This window comes from Neovison vison, chromosome 9 (assembly GCF_020171115.1).
Source record: "Neovison vison isolate M4711 chromosome 9, ASM_NN_V1, whole genome shotgun sequence".
NCBI classification, from domain to species: Eukaryota; Metazoa; Chordata; class Mammalia; order Carnivora; family Mustelidae; genus Neogale; species Neogale vison.
Window position 1 is genome coordinate 27,582,128 of NC_058099.1, and position 23,131 is coordinate 27,605,258.

General features: G+C 37.5%; 1 protein-coding gene across 1 annotated transcript; it reads right to left on the reverse strand.

Moving 5' to 3' along the window:
• Nucleotides 1-20,579: 20,579 nt before the first annotated feature.
• Nucleotides 20,580-22,772, reverse strand: LOC122917389 (E3 ubiquitin-protein ligase Topors-like). The gene has a single exon (XM_044265226.1). It carries the CDS (start codon nt 22,770-22,772, stop codon nt 20,580-20,582), a length of 2,193 nt encoding a protein of 730 aa, XP_044121161.1.
• Between the last annotated feature and the right edge of the window lie 359 nt (nt 22,773-23,131).

Here is a 23,131-nt window from a genome sequence, read left to right on the forward strand (position 1 = left end):
TGAAACTCTCTCCTACCAGAAAGTTTTTTCATAAAACAATATTAACAGTAATATAAAGAATTGATATTTGAACTTGACCCAGAATATTCTAGAATATTAGAACAATTCTAATTCTAGAATATTCTTCTAGAATATTAGAACAATTAATGAGAACAAGGACATGGGGTTGTTAGATCACTATATTACACAGAGATATATAGTACTGATTATTAAAATCTGGGATAATCTTACACTTTCTTAGTTCAAAGGACAGGTGGATATTTAGCTCTACCTCAGTGGGATACCATCTTAAGAAGAGATCAAAGTAGATAAAGAAAAATGGCGAGGACTTACAAATACAGATACACATAAAACAAAATTCCAAGAAAGCTCCTAATGCTTCAAATAAAGAGTACTCATTAAATTACTGAATAAAATATTGTTCATGCTGTTGTGATTAGGGTTAACCTTAAGCTTAGCACGTCTCAGAGCATTTATCTTTAATGAAACCATAATGGTGAGATTGTTATTAACTAGACATGATCACATTCTTTATTTCAGTGTTTGGCAAATTGGAGTCTGGGCCATACTTCTAAACAGTGATTAACAAATAGTTGAACAAATGAATGAATACTGGCTTGGTCTTGGAAGTGTTTGATCAATTGTAAGATTGAGTCTGTAGGGGGCAGAATTAATACTTGGCATTGAAGTTTACTACAGTTATCAGCAATAAGACAATCCTCATTTCCATTTAAAATCATGGGAATAAAAGTCAGGGCAGTACTAAATGATAAACTAAAATTGAGTGGCCACAATGTGGGAAGCAGAAGTAGAGCCAACTTCTAGGGGAAAATAAGACAATAAGATCCACTATGTTGAGGACATTAAGTGGACCTACTGTGTGCTAGCCAAGCATAATGCCAAGTATAGTATAGCTGCTCGTAAGTAAGATTTGTTACATGGATGAATAATGGATTCTACCCCAGAGGAGTGGGTGGGTGGGCATGGACATAAGAGTGTATGGGTATGTGGGTATGTGCTCAGAAATATCAGACACAAGGCAGCAACAGAGAATTTTCTATACCTAATGAGTAATTATTACAGCGGCTTTCCTAGGTTTAGTTACACATATAACAGACTTCACCCTGGCCCACATATTTTCTCACAGAGGCTGACAGAGTTGATTCTGATCACTTGGGGAATATTGACAGACTTCACCCCAAAGAAGAAATAGTGCTGGCCTATTTCTTAAGAAAATTACACCTTGTAAAAGATGAAGATTGAAGAAGGAAATGGTGCAAGAAGTATTTATGGGGTTTTTTTCTTTTTTTATTTTCTCTTACCTCTATAGCACAGAGCAATAGGTCCAAGGGGTAATATAAATTGTTATTACTTTCACTTTATTAATTGGTCTTTACACAAATCTATGTAGTCATATTGCATCCCATTTCTTAGTTGGAAAAATTGCTGTTCATTGAGTTAATTCAATGCTTTTCAAACTTTATGTGCATGCAAGAATCAGAAAAGCTTGTAAAATGCAGATTCTCCTTCAGCAGGCCCATGGTGGGGCCTGGGTGTGTATTTCTCAGTAGCTCCCAGGTGATGTTTCGTAGCCAGTCCAGCTATTTTTTTCAAGTAACAAATAACTAAGAGACTCACTCAAGGTCACAAAACTAAAAATGGTAGGACCAAGATTTGAACTAAGTTCTTCTTACTATAAATCTAAGACCAGAAAGCATGGAGTAAGTACTCTATTTTCTCCAAAGATAAGAAAACAAAGATTAGTGAGACTCTATCACCTTCTCAACAGTGTTTCACACCATTTGGGTAGGAGAAAAAATCCTAATTACTCTGATAGGAATCAAGAGACTATAAAAGGAAACCTACTCTTCTCTCCTTGAGATGTTTTCCAATAAAACTTCTGGACTTCACTTGCTATTATCAATAAACCTGCTCTCACTTGCCAAAGTTGTCAATGATCTCCCTGATTTTAAGAACACTGGATATTATTTTAAACTTGAGAACTCAGGAGTATTTAATACTGAGGACCATTCCTCTGTCTCCTCCACTGATGTCCATTTTGTGTTCCATTTATGTTCTACCTCTCTGATGGCTGCTTCCCAGTCTCCCATGTGTGTTTTTTCTCTTCTCCTTCTTCACACATGTTTCCTGAACATTGTTTCTTGGGCCAGGCCCTATTTCACAGCCCTCTTTCCCTAAGGGATCAGTGTTTGGCTCTTCCATGGAATTTGAATTTCACCTGCAAGTTATAACCTCTAGATTGTATCTTCAGCTTAGATCTTTATACTCCAGACGTCACATACGTGTCCTTATTAAATATCTCCACTTCTATAATCCAATTTAAGACACCTGAGATTCAGAAACTAAACAAAATTAACTCATCCTTTTACCTTAAATTAGTTTTTTCTTTGGGTCATATCTTTGGTAAATCCATCCATCTCATTGCCCCAATCAAAAACCCAGTCATCCTGTTCAGTTCCCTCTTTTACTTCCCACATTTTATCTGTCTAATCCTACAGATGGCTCTCAAAATAACTTCCATCTCTCCACCTTCACAGCCTCTTCTTATTTCATATTCATGATATCTCTCTCTCCTTGATCACCAACAAACCCTTTAACCTCCTTCCTTATTTCCTCCTAATCTATTTTCCACACTACTTCTAGAATAACTATTCTTAAGTACAAATGTTATTGTGTCACCTTGTTGTTTAAAGTGTTCCCCTTTGCTTTCAGTATAGTTGGTAAATTCCTTAAGTAACATAAAAGATACAATATGCCTCTTTCTACTTTACCTACATCATTGCCCATCATTGATCTTCTCTCCTGATGAACAAGACAATAAACATCTTGGCCTACTTTTAGTTTCCCTATATGACATGATGTATCATATATCTATGCCTTTCTGCTATCATTCTTTTCAGAGCCCCCAGAACACTCAAGAGCCCTTTTCAAGCCAATTCAGTGTCTCCTCTAAGATAGCACCTTTTCAGGGAAACTTTCCATAGTTCTCTCAGGCTGAGTATCTTCTTCTATGTCCTAACATATAGTGTTTATATCTTAGAACTGGCTACACTGTATTGTTTATTTGAGTCCTTTTAGTGTATGAACAGTTTGAGGACACCAAATGTGTCTTGACTTCTGAATAACCAGCACTATGGACAGAACCTGGAAGCCTAATTAACTTTTGCTAATGAGCAATGTAGGAAAGAGCCACTTTCTTGGTGAATTAGTCAGAGATTTCCTTTCAATGTCCCTGCCATTTTACAGGAACCATACATTCTAAACCCATAGATTATGGGCTTAATTTCTATAAGCAGTATGAAACTAGACACATAGTATTAAAAACATTCAATAGTAAAAGACCCTTCCCCTAGCAAATATAATTTTATCATTTACCAAGTGGTCTAATTATCACACTGACAAGGAGGTTAGACTGGGTCTCCTGCACTCTTTGCTTTTACCCAGTAGCACACTCTCAGCAAAGGGAGCAAATGGATCTCAGCCTAGTTGCTTTAATTCCTTTCTCCCTAACTTTATATCAGGATGGAGTGATTCTATACTCATGACAGAAAGATAAAGTAATTGCCTTGAATGGAGACATAAATAGAGGTGGTGTTCCTGTGGATTGGAGCTTATTCTTATTTTCCAGGATTTTGTTGGTTAATGCTTTTTTATTTTTGTGACACAGGCAAAACAGTTAAAATTTTAAAATTAATACCTATTCGTTTAAGAAGATTCAAGCAATATAAAACATTCAGAAAGGAGATGACACAAATCACATGTAATCTTAAATTCCTGTGATAGAGTGTTAAAATTTTGATGTATATCTTTCCAAAATAAATGGATCACATTATATATGCTGTTTTGTATTTTTTGAAATTAATTATATCATTCATTTACTTTATGTGTCTAAGCATATTGTCAAAATCGAAATTATTGTCATGAAATATTTTTTATTTCTATCCAAGAGATTTCAAAATGCAAAGTGGCAAATAGAATAGAATACTAATTCTTATAATATTCTATCTTAAGGGATTATCAAAATTGGAAATCACCAACCTTATGTTTTTGTTATGGTGGGAATAAAACATTTTAATTTTGTTAAGAGTTTATGGAAAATAAAGCTGTGTTGTTCAAAATGCTAGCCATTTGCCATATGTGGCTATTTTAATTAAAATGAAATAAAATTAATAATTTAGTACCACAGTTGCACTAGCCAGATATCAAATACTTAATTGTCACATGTTGCAAGTGGCTTTAACATTAGGCAACACAGACATAAAATAGTTCCATCATCACAGAAAATTCTGTTGCAGAGTATTGGTGTAGAGTTCTAATAGAAATGTCACAATTTAACAATTTGTTGAGCACCAAGTGTATGTCAGATGTTATGTTAGACACCATTTACTTTTTCCATATTTTACCTTATACTCATATAAGAGTTGTGGGATAAATAGTTGTCATATCAACTTTTAAGGTAAAAAAAGACATGGAGACTCATAGAAGCAAATTGATTTAATTGGAAGGGCTGGAAATCAGTTTTAATTTTCATGGAAGTGTATTGATTTGATTCAAAGGATTGGAAATCAACTGTAATCTGTCCAGCATCACAATGTTAGTAGCTGCTCAGTTGGAGCACTTGACTTTGTGGTACATGGGCGGCTGATTTCCTATGTCAGAATAGCCAGAAAACTCAAACCTTTGAATTTCATGTTGGGAATCGACTTGAAGACAAGCGTCTCTATCCACTCAGTTCTTCTTTATGGCTACACCCCCTTTAATTGACCTGGATTATTGGGCTGTGGCCCTTAGCCTAATACTCCTAAGGTATTAAAGTCCAAGCTTCTCATTGTTATTCACAGAACCTATCAGTCTTTTCTGAGCCGAACCCTTCTGCATCATTTCCCACTCTCTGCCAGTCATGTCAAGTAGTAATTCCCAAAGGAGTTATCATGTTGTCTGTGACTTCATATAGATTGTTCACTGGACCCAAAATCTTCTTTTACTCTTTTCAACCTATTTAACTATTGATGGTTTTTACCACTCAGCTCAGGTCCTGCCTCCCCCAAATGCTTTGTCATAAAACAGAATATGACTTGGGAATCACTCTAATTTAGGAATTCTTATTGTGTCTGATCTTAGCTTTCATAAGTCACATTTACCACAGGGTAATCATTGGTTAACTTGTGTATTTCTCCATTGATTATAATCTCCTTGAGAGCAAGGCTCCTGTCTTAATCTGCCACAATACTGCATATAAACGTAAATGTTCAACTCTAATAATTAGACAACTTTTTTTTTTCCAGATATGAGATATCCTCTGAAGATAGGGAAACAGAAGGAGCGAGAATCATCTCTCTGGATTCTTTCAGACCTCAAAGGATCCATTTCCATCTTTCCTTTACATCCTGAGTCTTCTCCAGAACAGGTAAGGAGAGTCACCTGTCTTTGATGGTCCTTATACTAAAATGATCTCTAGGAATACTGTGGCTGTTTGCTTCAGAATATATGGAAAGAGCCCGTAGATGCCCAGAAAGGTGGGGACAGCACACTGCTCAGCCCCTCCAAGGCTGGAAGTGGAGCTCTTTTCCTGTGCTTAAGAGGGAGGCTGCTTCTTCCCATCCCCCAACTGTCAGCCATGCTGTCTGAATCATTCAAAAAGTCCTCCCCACTCCTTCATTAACTCTCTTCTGTGCCACATAGGGCTGGCTTGCTGTGACATCTGCCATAATGTGTCACCAGCAGACAGGCAATCACTTCGTAGAGGGTACTGCTCTGCTACAGAACACACATCAGACTGACACACTACCTCTCCCTGATGGGGAAGAGCAATTCTTCTACATCCTCAGGTAGAAAAAGCTAGTAGAAAAAGCCAGGCTCCTGTAGCAATATGATGTGCATAGGGACATATAAACATGGGAGTTTTTATAACTGTCATTCACCTTCCTGGCCTTGGGATGTGTGACAGGGTAATGATAATCACCTGCCCTCATCTCAAGCACATTCATTTATCCACACATTTATTCATTCATGTATTCAACAAAGTTGGGGGGTATTCTCTAAGATTTAGGTACTCACAGAAAGTGCCAAGGGGATACAGGGGTAATTAAAAACATCTCATTCAAGCAGGAGACACAGATACATAAACATGATTATAATGCAACGAGACAGAGGCTTGTAAGAGTCAGACCCAAGGTACTATCAGGCAGAGCACAGTGGAAAGAGCCATTTATGAAGCCTGAGGGAATCAGGGAATGTTTCACAGGAGAAATGAAATAGGAACTGATATTTGAAGGGCAGCGACACTCATGCAAACTGGGTAGGGAAGTCCTTCCTGGCAGTGGCAATAACAGGTGGAGGAAGTAAGTGTAAAGGGGTATGGACTAGGGTGCTCTGTGGTGGAGCACGCGATAAACAAGTGAGAGTCACAGGAGATGGTGTCACTCAGGTCTGTGGGGAACCCAGCATCCAGGGCCCTTGGTTTTCTCATGTTGACAATGGATGGTCATCAGCTATTTAGTCAGGGTGGAACACAATTAGAAAATTTAAGTGAATGCTCCCAAGCTTTATGGAATCGGGAGGAATAACGGGTTTTTTAAACTTCTGTAGCTTCCCTTTATTTATTTTTATCTTTTTTTGTATGTGTTTTCATAATGGTTAAGAACACTGAAATACACACAAGGCCTGGTGGTTTTCATTTGTGAGTAACGTGGGAAGAAAGGAGATTGGGAGACTTACTCTCACTCCATGTAAAGCAAGTCACAGCAGAACAGATAAAAAGGAAGGAAAGCTGAGAATCTTGGGGTTAGTAGAGTAAGGAAGAGTGGGAACCCAGAGATACGAATCTGAGAGAAGTGGTCAAGTGTCCTTGGTGCCTAATTGCCTGATCTGATGTCAAGGGATTGTTGCAGGGTAAGAGTCTAGAGGACATGCATATATGAGGAAAGAGCCATGGGGTGAGGATAGAGAGACATGGAAAACACCAGAAGTGGCGACTCATCTATGCAAGTAGAGATTGATTGCTTTGCTGATTGTGCATTTGCTTAGACGAGGTATGTCCACGAAAAGTTGTAGGTGGGCATAGAGAAACAGATGAGAAAGATATTAGCAATAAGATGACCACATAGGTCTTCTTTTATTCCCTAAAGGATGTGACCAGCCCTAAAAGGCAGATACTATCTAAGATTATGCTAGGTACTTAGCAAGCAAAGGTAATGGAATTGGACAGAAATAAGTTTAAATCCCAACTCTACTGCCAAGTCTGTCTCCCCATTAATGAAATAGACATAAAAATACCTTTCAGCATGATTGAGAGGACTAGCTGATCTAATATATGCAATATGTTTAGCCCACTGCTGGGCATTCAAAGAACAGAGCTATTATTTTACAGTTTGTATATTTTCCATGTAGCACTGACCTGGACCCTCAAGAAACTTAGAAATATTCCTTGGCATGACTTCTCTTGGTTTGCAAGTGCACCGGAAGTGTAAATTAATCTTTCCCAAGTATAAGGCACATGAAGAGTTATCACCGGTTGGTATTGAAGGAGATAGTCATTTGTCAGTAGTATTGACCCAAGGAAAACCAGTCAGGTGTAAAGAGGCATCACTCTGCACTGATGTGACAAATGAGGCTCCATCATTTGAATGAGGAGACAGTAATATGGTCCCTGGATCTTGTGGGCCTGCTCTGACACATAGTTAAATAGTCATTGCAATTGCCACACCCAAGATTCCTTAGTCATTTGTACAGCTCGGAGCAGGGGCTATGAGTCCCTTTGCTAAGAGTAGAGATAAAATCTGTGTACTGTAAGCATGAAAAACTGAGATGGAATGACTGAGAAATAAACTTAAAGATTTGGGGGAAAAATGCAGTAATTAGGTGTCAGTGTCCCAACAAAAGTATCCGTACATATAAAAGTATTGCTCTGAATATGTACATCAGTCATCTGTTAGAATTATTCACTGATAAGCCTTAAATGTCCATCTCTGAAGGCCAGAGAATCTTATTTAAATTTAACCAAGAATAGGCAAAATTTCGACAAGCTTCTATTCTTCCGTCGGCATTCAAGTTTATGTTTAATTCAGTGTTTCATCATTTGCAATGAAATAAACTTCTTCATGCTATGAAAAATTAACAAAATATGAAGCAAAGGGAGTATATGTCAGGTAATACAATGATATTATTAGCTGCTCAAAAAACTCTTTATGTGCCACGAACTTACACTTGTGTATTGAAGAGGGGGATTAAACTTAATGTTAGAAGCTAAAGAAACAGGAAAGTATATATGTAATTTCCAGATCACCATATACAAGTTAGAGTTTCACTGCCTGTCCAGCATTGTTCTAGATCCTGTGTGGACAGCACACCTCCAATCTGCCTGTTTCCTTGTCTCTAGTCTCTCCCACCTGTATATTTAAAATATATATATATATATATATTTATAATATTTGTGTAATGAATATATAATATTTATAAAATGAATATATAACTCCAACCCCCAACTTTTAGCTTCTTTTTTAAAAATCTAGGCCTTTTATTATTTTTTTTAATTTTTAAAATTTTTAAATAAACATATAATGTATTTTTATCCCCAGGGGTACAGGCCTGTGAATCGCCAGGTTTACACATTTCACAGCACTCACCATAGCACATACAGTCCCCAATGTCCATATCCCCACCACCCTCTCCCGATCCCCCTCCCCCCAGCAACCCTCAGTCTGTTTTTTGAGATTGGGTCTTTTATGGTTTGTCTCCCTCCCGATCCCATCAACTTTTAGCTTCTTAAGGTACCTCTCCATTCCTCTCCCTCTCCTCCTCCCCTCCCCCGCCCTTTCTTTCTCTCCCTCTCCTCCTCTTCTCCCCCACCCCCTCTCTCCCCCATTTCCTGCTCCTGCAGTAGCAGGAAGCGATGAACTCTGGGAGAAGCAATGGCAATAGCTATAGTCCACTCCACCACCATCAGTAGTGAATACTCTCCTGGCCTTGTTAATACCACCTCTTTTTGGTTCCTACAGTCCTAGGAACTTCCTGTAGTTTCTAATCTCTGTTGTTACCTCATCCTCCCTCTTACTTTTTCGTCTTCAAGCTCTTTGGAAACATGTACTCTCTCTCGAAGTACCTCTATTTGTAATACACAGTGTGGTTTCAGTTTTTCTCAATGGACCCTGGTTGACTCAAGGTCTTATTAGCAGCCTGTGAATACACATGAAGTCAGAGTAGCAATCCAAACACAAAATATGTTTTCCCCATCATCTACTTATGCAGGTATTCACCACCTCCAACATCCTCTCACTCAAGTGTAATGAGGGTCGGTAGGAAGATCTGTGCGCCAACTCAGTTGAGCAGAACCATTCCATTGCTGAGTTTCTTGGGTATCTGCCACCTCCTATCATGTATCCCACTCTCCATCACTGCTCTGCTGCAGCCTTCCTGGGTTTTGCCTCTGGTGCCAAAGCACTGCCATGTGCTCCTTTCCATTCGTCGTCATGTCTTTCCATTCAGGAACAAAGCAGCATTACTTGTGTTACTGGAAATCAGACTCCCTCATAAAAATAACTCCTTCACCTCTGGTCTAAAAGTCCCATATAGGCATGGAGGAGCCTATAATTGAGGGCAATGAATGAGACCTATGGAGCACCCAGGTAAATCTCAGTTTGTCCCATGGTGAGACATGATGAGACATGGGGGGTGTGGTCATCTCTCCAGAAATGAATAGCTGAGAGGGGGGCAGTGTGATGGAGTCTCAGAGATGATGGTCTCTAGCTAACATAAGGGGTGGATGGGGGCAGTGGGTAAAGAAATGGAAATGGCATGTTTTACAGGAGATTCTCGGGCATGAAGTACTGTAGGAGTGGATCAAGATTCCTTAAACAGATGGCCTATACCCTTGTTCAACAGTTTTTATCAATTTTAAATTACTGGAGCTCTGTCTTCTTTGTCCCTCTAGTTAGGATAGCCTGAACCTCAATTTGCTCAACTATCAAATGTGTAGCACCCACAATAGATGTTGATGTACACTTCAAATTTTGTATTTTTTTTCAGACACATTTCTAAAAATTTAAAATCAACAATAATAAAAACCAACAACCTTTCAAAATTCCTTCAGCATTTCTAGTTGGATAATTTTGAGGGGGATGTCAGAGAATCATAATAAACTGGTTTGAGTTTTTTTTTTGTTTGTTTAATATGTCTTATTTAGTGTGATAATGATGATGATGAAAAACCCAAACTACTTTAGAGGCCATCATGGCTTATCAGGTGCCTATGAGGTGTTGGGCTGAAGTTGTATCAGTTGGGATGGGTTTGGAGGGAACCTATGAGTCCATGGGAGAGAAAGGACTGCCCTGGAGTGCCCTGTCTTCCTTCTACCCTCCATCCCTCTTCTCCCCACAAAGTGACATAGCACTTGAGCAGTGGATCTTCACCAGGATTTTGTTCATCTTTGTAAACATTACACAGCAGAGCCAAAGATGTGTCTTCAAAAACGACCTAGAAATTAAAGGTTTTAAACAGATAATATTTAAATGAATTGAAATTTAAAATGCACTCCTTGGGGCACCTGGGTGGCTCAGCTTTGGTTAAGTGGCTGACTCTTAATTTTGGCTCAGGTCATGGTTTCAGGGTCTTGGGATTGAGCTCCATGTTGGGCTCCCCACTCAGTGGGGAGTCTACTTCAGGATTCTCCCTCTCCCCCTGCTCCTCCCCTCCACTCTTTTGATCTCCCTCTCTTCTTCTAAATAATTGTGCTCTCCTTCCTTTCTTTCTAAATAAGTAAATAAATCTTTAATAAACAAAATGCACTCTTCCACCTTCAGAATTATTTTTCATCACACAGTTCAGAGCCCCTCGTTGAACTCCAGCAGGAAGTTACTCAAAAGCCCATGTAAAACCAAGGTGGCTATCGGGGCTTCCTGCAAGGAGAAATGATGATGCACGGTCTAGGGACTCAATTTCAGTTAAAAAAAAAAAAAAAGAATTAAAATTTTTTTTTCTCTAACCAATAAGAAATTATGAAAAATCAAAATATTTAGAATTATGTTTGAAGCCATTTTTTTTTGGCCAGGAAGCTTTTTATTGAGTTATATTTTGCATATAATAAAATGTACTCACTTTCAGTATAGAGTTCACTGAATTTTGGCAAATGCATACAGAATAATTGAATCACCTCCAAAAGTTTCTTCATACTCTTCCCAGTCATTCCCTTAAGACAACTAGTCTGATTCCCTTCACTTTAGGTTAGTATTGCCTGGCTTAGAATTTCACACACATGAAATTACACAGTATTTCTATTTTGTGTCTGGCTTCTTTTCGTGAGATTCATAGACATATGAAGTACTTTGTTCTCTTTCATTGTTGGAAGTATTCCATGATCCTATTGTTGTGTTTCTTTGTTGGTTTTGTTTTATTAGACACCTGGGCTATTTCCAGTTTTTTTATATTATGAATAAAACTGATATAAAAAAGAAAATAGATAAAAAAGAAAAGCCCCATATTAGATAGAATACAAGCTAGGCTGATATGATGAAGCTATCCCAACACATGTTGGCTTCTGCATGACAGAAGTTTATTTCTGCTTATGTATATTCTGGAATGTATATTCTGTTTCCCCCAGGTTGATGGACTAGCTCTGCCATCCTCAAAACATGACTTTGTTCTTAGTATATAAGGTGGGTATTCTATAATGGCATTTCCCAGACAAAAGAAAAAGGAAGAGAGTATCCAAGAGAAGGGACTTTTCTTAAGAAGGTGACTAGAGGTTATATTATGGACATCACTGCTGCATATATCCCATTAGCTGAAACTAATTCACGTGACTATTTGTACTACAAGAGAGGCTGGAAAATTTGGCTCTAGCTAGCTAACCAAATGCCCACTTAAAATTCTGGGGTTCAGGGTACCACGTACAGATCTGAGTTGTGGTCTGAAAAAGAATGACCTGCTTGCTGAGAAGCTAGCAGAGCTGAAACCAACCCATTCTCTGCTCATCAAGCCATGAGACCTAGTCTGTCTTCTTTACACAAAACTTTGTGTTTGTCAACTCCCATGTCCACAGAGCTGACTCTGCCCCAAGAGGAATCTTGTTGTAATTTGCACAAGGTAACTGTTAAGGCTAATGGCAGTCTTGGAAACTCCTAGTGCAAGATATTAGCAGCCTATGCCAAAAATTCTCTCTATATAGGGTTCCTATCTAGTTCTTGGGGCTGAGCAAGGTGGGAAAAAGTTAGGAATAAACACTAGCCTTTGGTCTCCAGCGTTCTCTTTCTCCTGTGTGAATGCCACACCAAAATCTGCCTGCTTCAACCTAAGATAGAAACTTTGATAAAAATTACCTTTTGTAAATTGAGTGCTTCCCTTATGTTCCCTGCTATCCCATTCACATCCTTCATCCTCAAAAGTCTGGGCATTACTATTACATGTAGTTACATATAAGAAAACTGAGACTCAGAGATATTAGGTAACTTGACCAAGATCACATAGCTGCTAAGCAATTAAATATGAATTTGGCCCCAGTTCTGACTGAAAGCCTTATTTTATTATATCATACCACCTATTAAGTTCAAAGCACTGGTAACTTGTGATAAAAAAAATGAACTACTTGTAATATGAACCTTTATAATAGAGAGGTTTCAGGAAACAGGACATCACCAGGGCCACACTGTCATTGTGGTTTACACTTCCCATGAACTCTTTCCAATAAACATTTCATTTAAATTTAATAAAGTAGTTAATAAAGCCATAAAGGTTAATTACTAGTTAAGGGAAAAATATGACTTCACTTTGGTGAACATGTGAAAAATGAATCAACTTCGTTTTGCAGTTAACCCAGGATTATACAGGCAATAAAGCATGATTATGGATTTAACATGTTAATTCCCAGTAGATTTAATAGCGGTGCTATGAAGTACATGACCAATCGCTAACCCATCTGACAAGGCTTCAGACAGCACTAATCAAGATTAAATCACTTGGCCCACATGTGGATGCAATATATCTTTCAAGATTAAATGACTGTAATTTTTCATCATGGAGTTATTACAAATGCTGATAGGATGAAAAGTATGTAAGGGAAAGTGGGGAATGTAATCTGGGATCTCAGTCTGACTCCTCAGTTTGGTAGCCATTTTTTGAAGGAAATAACCTTTAACTTTTTTCATAGTTTAAAGATTATTCTCTTCAGGGATGGCTCTGGTGGTTCATGATTTATTTGTATTTCATAGAATAAAGCAAACCATCCACATCCCTTAAAATATTTTGCCTTTCCAAAAATAAACCACTGGCAGAGTGAGCTCTTGATAGCACTAATATTCTATATTCAGCAACTTTCTGTTTCATCATTATTGCTTTAATTCTTAAGAAACAGAATCCTAAAGAACAGTATATTTTGTTTACCATGAATTGTACCATCTGGTAACCATAAAGAAAAATGGTACACTGTTTATATTACTCGAAGGTTAACAATAGGGACAACAGGGATCTGAAATGACAGATCATGGGCCAAATCTAGTCCATCAACTATTTTTGTAAATAAAGTTTTATTGGTGCTTAGCCATATTCCTTCAATTGTGTAATATCTTTGGCTGCTTTCGTGATACAGTGACAGAGGTAACTAGTTGTTGCAGAGACCACATTTCTATAGAGCTATCTGAACCTTACTGTCTGAACCTTTACAGAAAGTTTGCTGACTCCTGATCAAGAGATTAATTTTTCCCCTTACTTCTAATTTAACTAAGCATAGTTATTTTTAGGACCTTTTATTTCTCCCAATTATATCATGCATTTTAGACCGCAGTTCCCAATTTTCTAAAGTCTCACATCAAAACTGCTCTCTACCTCACCTCATAGTGATGAGAATTAAGTATGGGAGTATGTGCTCTAATATACAACAGTTGCTCGAAAAATATGAATTCACTGCCCCTCATCCAAACTGTTGTTGCTGTTTTAACAGGAGACAGTACAGTGTAATGGTTAGGAGCATGGACACGGGCTCTATACTGCTTGGGGTAAGAGCTAGCTCTCCCACTATTCTCTGTGGAACCTTGGACAAGTTCCTTAAGTCCTCTGTGCCTCAACCTCTTTACCTGTAAAATGGGGATCATATTAATATGCCTTCCTCAAAGGGTTCTCTGAATGATTAAAAGAGGTAACACAAGCGGTATATTTACTAGAGTGCTTGGCACATAGTAAGGACTACACTGGTGTGAGGTCCCACCACCAACATCATCATTATCATCTTCATCATTAAAAGAGGTTATCATATTGGAAAAAATTAGTCCATTTACACTGACTGAACACATGGAGCAGGAATTGTTAAATCTAAACAGCCCTGTGTTCAAGTCAAGCTCTATGGCCTTCTACTTTTTTAATCTCAGATAATTCATTTCGCTTTCCTGCATCTCTGTTTCCACATAGGTAGTGTGGGTTGACAAGACAGATCTCATCAGTGAGTTGAGAATTAAAACAGCTAATATTTATGAAGATTGCTGACACTGTCCCCAGCACATTGTATGTGTCAATAATTGATAGTTGTTTCCTCTTCTCTGCCTATTTCCTTTACGGTAACCTGACCTTCCTGACTGTCTCCTATTCCCTGATTATTCATGCTCTAAACCCCAGTGATGCTTATGATATCACAACTGCCCTTTTGCCCTCCTCTATTCTCTGCCTCTTCAATTCTTGGGTCCAGACCAACCTGTGTCCTCTCATATGTGAAGTTTTTAATAATAACAATGATAATAAATAGTAACAAATAGCAAATATATGTAAATATAAAAAATACACGTTTATATTTATATAGCACTATGGGCCAGGCACTGTTTTAAGCACCTTACATATATTGTTCCTCATAACAACCCTTTAAACTAGGTTCTATTATTATCCTCATTTATAGATGAGGAAATGGAGGAAAAGATATTTCGTGAGTTTTTAAAAGAGTTTATTTACTTGAGAGAAAGAGCATGAGCAGGGGGAAGGGCAGAGGGAGAGGGAGAGAAAATCTCAAGCAGACTCCACACTGAGCATGGAGCCCAATGCTGGATACTGTCTTACAAACCTGAGATCATTACCTGTGCCAAAATCAAGAGTCAAACACTTAACTAAGCCACCCAGGTACCCTAAAGAACAGATGTTTTAAATAACGTGCCTAAGGTCACACAGCTAATAAACCTAGAATGAGGATTTGAATCTAGACAGCCTAGCCTTGTAGTCTATGCTTTTAGCCACTCTGTTATACTGCTTCCTTAAATGATTTCAAAATGTGCTAGTTAAATTTGTGTTTCCTAAAGCTTCCTTTGATCAGAGCTTGATCCTAATGGACTTCATAAACATACACTATCAATGCATTTCTGCCTGTGAATTTACATTCATGCATGTTCCTGTAGAGAATGGTCCATCTGTTTGTTACACATGTAATGTTAAAGTTATATAGGCTCTCTCTCTCTTCCCTCCTTTAAAAGTTTGGATGAAACCGTAATTTCTAGAACTTAAGAAACAAAACAAGTGAACTTAGGGGAAGGGAAAGAAAAATGAAATAACATGAAAATTGAGAAGGAAGTAAACTATAAAAGGCACTGAACTCTGGGAAAGAAGCTGAGGGTTGCTGGAGGGGTATGGATGGGAGGAAGGGATAACTGCGTGATGGGCATTTAGGAGGCACTTGATGTAGTGAGCATTGGGTATTATATGCAACTGATGAATCACTAAATTGTACCTCTGAAACTAATTAAAAAAAACAATTTTTCAGTGGAGTTCAGCCTTCCAATAGTTATTTTAAAGGAGTGTTTCTCAAAATAGTATGCATATTAATCACCAGAGATAATATTAAAAATGCAGATCCAGATTCGGTTGGAGGCTAAGATTCTGAATTTCTATCAAGTAGCAAGTGTCATTTTAATACAGTACATAGAGAATTTCATGTTAAGACATGATGATTATATTAAGGCATCCTTTAGAATCTCTTGGGGATTTACCTTGCTTGGACACAGTTGACTGACTTTTAGGTTCTAATACAGAAGAGTGATTAGAATGGATCACGTTGGGATTCTTTTTGAGTTGCTGTTTCCTCATGATGGCTCTTATAACCAGTGATCCTACTTAACTCATCTAAACCTTTGTTCTGTCTCCTTCATCGTTCATTTATCCACTCAGCACTCATTGAGCACCTACTATGCACCAGCCTGGTCCTTCTCTTAAAGAAGCCTTCTTTCTTGGGGCAGGGGGAAGGGGAAGGTGGACTCAGACATGTAAGGTAAAAAGTCAAAATAAGCATTTTTGATGTTTCAATAAAGTTAGTATGGGGACACAAAGGAAATTACTGTTCACTTCTAACAGCTTGACTTTTGGGGAAATAGTCGAGTAAAGCTTCAAAGAACAGTATTCGTTGAATAGATTCTAGAAAGTAGGTGTTGTCTAATCAACACTGGAGCAAAGAGTATTCTAAGTTAAGAAGTCAGCAGTCTTCAGACTGGCTCGGCTTGACTGAGGAACCAGCGGTCTACTGGTATCACTGCATCGTGGGATTTTGGATCACATTTGAAAAAGAAAAAGCAAAGAACACGATGCAATCGACAGTAGAGATTGGGAAATCATTATATGGTTAAGTAGGGGAGAAACTGATGACTGCCTTGCATTAGCAATTAGGCTGTTGCATCTGTTCCTTGCTTGTTGTAACATCCAGGCACTATATTTATGCTTAAGTATAGCACCTTGTTCTTCTGTGTTCTCAATGAATAATTGTATATGGAGAATCTTTTACTTCAAAATGTTTTGTGTAATAGTTGGTATATAAAAATAATATTTATATTTGCTTGTTCTGAAACCTAACATAAAAAATATACTTGTCAGCTCCCTAAGCAGCTTTATAGTTGCACATTACTGAAACTGTTGAAGCTACCTGTGTTCAGACACTTTATACAATAATGAATTATATATCAATGAGATAAATCTGCACATGACAGTATTTCTAAACAATGTCTTAAAATTTTACTTTGGGTCACTTAACAATGTGACAAAATTTGTTGTTGGTATTTTGCTCTATAATACTAGTAGCTCAACAGATACTTTGAAACAACTAACTTAATTAAAATTTAAAAAATTGAAGACTTATAGATTAGAAATTGAAGGAAATCTAGAAGATCCTCTAGCAGAGTGTTGCCAAGTTCAAATTATATCATAAGTCAGTAAACAATTTAAAATCTACCATGGACCCCAATAATGTAACAAAGCCAGGTAAATGTGAAAGATGAGTCCAGTCAAAATCACTGACATAAGGAAGTATGGAAAACATTCAGATGTAATATGGTGACATTGTTTTATGGAATATTAGATCAGTGATTCAAAAAAATTGACTGAATCAATTTCATTTAACTAAGGTGAAAACTGAATTACAGGGAACGTATCCAAGATCACACAGTTCACTAGTACCAGACCAATTATAGGAAATGTGTTTATTAAACACCTTATATGGAAGATACTGGAACAAGTGTTGGAAAAGGAATGCATTTGTTACATTCAGGGAGATTACAGCCTATACTATTGGTAAGAGATGATGTGTACAGATATAAGGATATGTTTATATGTCCTTGTGCATACTACATATGTATGTTTATGTGTTTTGTTTTTAAGGACAGAACAATATAGGAATGGACTGGGGCCAAAGGGTCCTTATTTGTAAGAGTAAAGAATTTGGACTTTTTCTTCTCTGGAAGAGGGAACCAATGAAGAATTTTAGGCAGGGAAATTAAACAAATAAGAATGTGTATTAGAATAACTGTAGATGATGATCTGGAGAGAAAATGCATGCACAGAAGCAGAGAAACCAGTTAGAAAGATGCATTCATGGTTCCGGGGAACACAGATGAAAAAGTCTTTCCTAAGCATTAGCTGTGAGGATTGATAAATATACATCAGCTAAAATATGCATGATAGAAAGATATAAGGATTAATAACTCATTTTTTTAATATTCTCACCTGACAGTGACTCTCAAGTTATCTTCAAATACCTTATTTCTCCTTACCTGCTTTTCATTAGATAGATGAAATGTACCTAAAGAAGTGTCAGCCCAAAGAACATTAGAGTCAAGGACAGAGATGAAAACTGGCCCTGGGCTTCAGAGATTCAACTGACCCACATGCCATAGAAGATACTGTGTGAATTGAAGCATGTGTATTGAAAATCATTCACCTGCCTTCTCCTAGCTGGCTGAGATGAACCCCATTAGCATCAGAAGGACAATTCAGGGTGAACTTGGGAAAGAGGAATTGGTTTTTATCCTTATAAATAAGTAAAAGTGACCCCTTAATGCCTTGCCCTGCATGATTATATTAGTACTCTGGATTTTGAATGAAAAAGTCCTCTTAGAAGCAGAGAAGAATAGGTGATTAAGGGTCATAAGGTACTTTTGAGTTAGATTTGAAAAGCTCGGTCAACCATGACAGGCTATATAAACACAAAGCATGGGCAGTTAGACTTACAGTTTGGCTTTCAGCTCTGGTGCTAATTATGATTTAAAAAAAACTTCTTTGAAACTTATTTTCTTCATTGAAAACACAGGCATTGTTAAACCAACTTTATTCACTTGTGAAGGTAAAATAATAGTGCTTGTGAATATGTTCACCAGAATGTGAAAGATAGTAGGTAATTGATAAACAATGAATTTTGGAACACACACACACATAAAAATAAAAAAATGAAAAAAGAAAAAGATGACAACAACAAAAAAGTAAGCAATGTCATGTCGGGTTTAAGATCAGTGACTCTGGGGTGCCTGGGTGGCTCAATGGGTTAAAGCCTCTGCCTTCAGCTCAGGTCATGATCCCAGGGTCCTGGGATGGAGCCCCACATCAGGCTCCCTGCTGAGCAGGAGCTTCCCTTCTTCTCTCTCTGCCTGTCTCTCTGCCTATTTGTGATCTCTCTCTGTCAAATAAATAAATAAAAATCTTTAAAAAAAAAAATCAGTGACTCTGGAGGTAAGGCCATCTGGGTTTCAATGCAGACTTAACATTTATTGGCTTTGTGCCCTTCAGCAAGTAATAGCATTAAGCTTCAGTTTCCTTCATCCATAAAATGTAAATTCAGATAATACCTGATTGTGTGTGTGTGTGTGTGTCACAAATAGTAAGCTTTCAATATTAATTACTGTCACTTTTTTATCATTGAATATTTTTTCTTTTTTCCATCCATGAAAAGATGTTGCATATTTTATAAGTATGATGTTTTTGGTTCGTTAGCAAATATCTGTGACTTTTTAATGAACCTTGGAATCTTTGAGTCAAATGGGAATGTATAAAACATCCAGTTAGATTTCCCACATTGTTGGGATGCAGCCAAGCATGAACACTTCCAAGGATGAGCGCTTCTTCCCTTCATTGGCCTCTTGATCTACCATATGTCCATTCTGATAGGAACCATATGACTACTCTAATAGAACAGGCTTTCTTTCATTAAGCAAAAATCACTTCCCTGTAACTTTCTACTTAGAGCCAAATTCATTTTCCAAATCATTCAGAGAAATATATTTTCCTAGAGAATATCTATTCATCTATTTGATGTCCATTTTGGTTTTCCCTTCCTGGAGAAGTTCTCCATATCTACATTTAAGTGCAGCCTAACATTGTTAGCTCATAAGCATACTTTTGACCACAATAACAGTTTTATTTTCCTTTTTATTGTAAACTACTACTGAACTTTAGTGACTTTGAACCATTGCAATTGATTTCCTATTCCTAATTTCAGGACTTTTTATACATTTCCCAGGAATTTTTACCATGAAAGAATTAGTTCACTGTTGGCTGTGGACTGCTCACCTGAACTGATCAAAGTGTAGATTAAAAAAAAAAAAAAGAAACTTAACAATTTTACAGCTGAATTACCAAGACACATTTATATCTGTTAAACAGATTTTCTAAAATTGCTGCAAGAAGTGTCTTGATTATTTTTAAAAGAGAGTTATTGAAATAATTTTATTTTTTTTAATTTGGACTTTGAGTCCTGTGCTACATTTAGGTGCTTTGTGACTACGATGAACCCAGAAAAGCCATATTTCATTTCTATTTACAAGTTGGGATCAGCATCCTTTCTCCGTGTCTCTCTCAGAATTTCCCAGTTACATTAGAGGGAGAGGGCTTGGAATTTTTATTTTTTATTTACACACACACACACACACACATTTACATGTATATATACTTAATAATTATATTATAGAATAGTTTATAGAATTCATAGATTATATATACTAAACACTTGTGCTTAGTAGTACTTAATATCCATAACTTGTTAAGTAACATATACTCCTATCATTAATATGGTCTTTGTGGTGTTTGCAACTTTTGGCAGATAATCTTCATAGTTAAATCTAGGAATGAAAAAAAGCCAAATGTTTTAAGAATTCAGTGCACAAGAAAAAAAGGCAGACGAAAATAATATTTACATTTATGGCCAATTTAATAATACGCATTTGTCTCTACAGGAAGCCTTAAGTTTAATTCATCAGGCTTTTAAAGCAGTGGGATGAGTCTCTTCCAGATTAATATTGTTATTTTCGAAGATCCTTGGTGGCTAACTGAATAGACTCATTTGCCTTTCAAGACAATTTGCATCCTTGTGTTTCTGATACTTTGTTTCCTTTATGTTCATTCTTGGCCCAGTGACATTTCTGATGACCTGACTTCTTTTTCTTTTGGATTTGCCTCCTGCAGGCAGGTGCATACTCAGAAAGACTACTCCTTTGCCTTATATCATTCAGATCCCCAACTTCATCACTGATTTCCTCTGAGTTCTTTTTATCTAGACACTGGCATTTGTTTTTTCTGTGCCTAACTGCTCTGGTTTTGCCGCCTCTTGGAAATGTAGTTTTTTGCCTCATTTCTTGTTTATTTGGGGATCTGTGTTTCTCAATCTGTAGGCATGTGAGACTATTACAGTGGCTTCCATCTTGGGAAGTACTCTCACTTTTAGAAGAACACTTGGGTCTCTTCCCAGAAGTTGAAGGAAGTTTCGCATATTGGACTGCGGTCGAAGATGCTCTTCCACAGTTGGATTCATAACTATGCACGTTATTTTCTTTTGAGTGGTCACAGCATATATTTTGGGTGAAGCATTCACTTCTGTAACTTCCTCTGAGAGAGGAATTACTTGATTCTCTGCTTAAAGATCTCTTTGTAAGCCCAACACACCAAGATTTGGATCTGTGAGTACTGAACCTTGATGGTCTTTGGATTCTTCTACTGAAATGTGAACGAGCTTCTGCAAATTGGGAGGACTGTTTGCCCTTCAATCTCTTTTTTCTGAAAGAGCTCAGTTTCCTACTATTTCTCTTAGAAGAAAGGGCAATTTCTGAAATACAGCTCCAAGAAGAGTCTCTCTTTCTGGATTTGCAGCTTAGCAAGGATCTTTCTCTGGGCAATCTTCTTTGAAAAATCTTTGGTGAAGAATCTGAGTATGTATTTTTTTCTGCTTCTTTTTTCTGGAAGTTGATCTCCTGGTCAGGGCTCAAAATCCTTTCTTCTCTTAAATTGTATTGAAGTGGCTTCCCCTTATTAAAAATTGCTGGGGAACTGAAAGTACATGCAGTTGTTTCACTCTTTCCCAGATCCTGAACATGACCAGGAAGCAACTTTATTCCTTCCATTTTCCTCTCTTGAACTTTTTTTTTGCAATTCCGTAAGCTTGGGTCCCTTTCCCTTGGTGTAGTATAATTCAGGAATATATTAGCAGAAGTTGTGCCTTTTTGATCTCCTGATTCTGGTTTGTCTTTGATCCAAGCATGGATTTTGCTTGCTGTTTTATGATGAAGCAGTGAGAATTCAGATTTCTTCAAGGAAGAGTTACCATTTGGAAATGGTTTTAAGCCTGACAGAGGTTTCTGCTCATTATTCCGTTGGTCCCGGGTATTTCTAGACTGACTTGTATCATGTTGAGATGCCAGTAGAGCCTGATCCTTAGACAAAGGCAAAACAGAAGCTGATGCTATGGACTTCTTTTTTACCCATGGTGAAATGGAAGGACATTGATAAATGGCTCGTTGGTCATAGGTTTCCATGTTATAAGGTGAATGAACAAAACTGATAAACTCATGCAGAAAATGGTGAGTGTGTTGTTGGAGATAAGGTTCCAGGAGGTGAATGAAGGACTCACTGTCCAGATCATATTCTGTCATGTGTTGGAGAATAGTGGATAGGATATTCTTCACTGTATAGCCATAATCTCCATAAACAGCTGTTAGTTCCCGTTTCAGCCAGGGGACCAGCCGATGTAAACAACCAGGGTTTCTCTTGAAATAATTAGCTGACAAATGCTTTTCAAGTCTGTAGCCTTGGACATGTGTCACCCAAATTCCGGAATAATACAGAGCTCTTCTGAACTTCATTACCACCTGATCTCTAAAGTGGCCTACAGACGTGGAATTTGGCTGGAACTTCCTACTATCCCCAAACTCCCTCAGTAATTCCTGGACAGTCAACTCTTTCAATGGTCTGATTTTCCTTGTAATGCCCTCAGGGTTCAGACCAACATAGTTGTTTTGAGAAGACTCCATGTAGCTTTCCTCCTCTGAGGGAAGAAAGCCTGAGTCTTCTTTGCTGTCACTCTCTGGCCTGGTGGAACAACACCGAGAAGGAAAGCACCGCACACCAGAAGAACGCATGGATTTCTTTCTTGATCTTGAATATAAAGAGTCGTTACGACTCTTGTTGAAACAGGGATTCCAATCGGGTTCATTCTGAGTACTCTCCAAGCAGTTAGGGCACTCACAGTCAGATGAGAAATCAAATGGCATTGCCCTGGAAAGATTGTATTTCAGTTATATATGAGAAAAATTGGTTCGAATCAAGTCCTTATATGGCATGAAAAATATCTGTTAAAAACATTTCATGCATATTTCTGTAATATGGCTTGTCTCTCCAAGGGATAAATTCTAGAACAAGGTTAAGAAACAAACTATTCCCTCAAACTAATAATAATATGCTCAATAAAACCCACTAGAGAAAATTATTGAGGATTCAGGCACACTGATTTTTTTTCTTTCTTATTCAAATTAATTGTTGTAAATACTGAGAAGCAAATTGGAAATATCAAAATTCATTATATTCTTTAACTTAGCAACTCTAACTCTAGAGATCTAATTTAGATATAGAA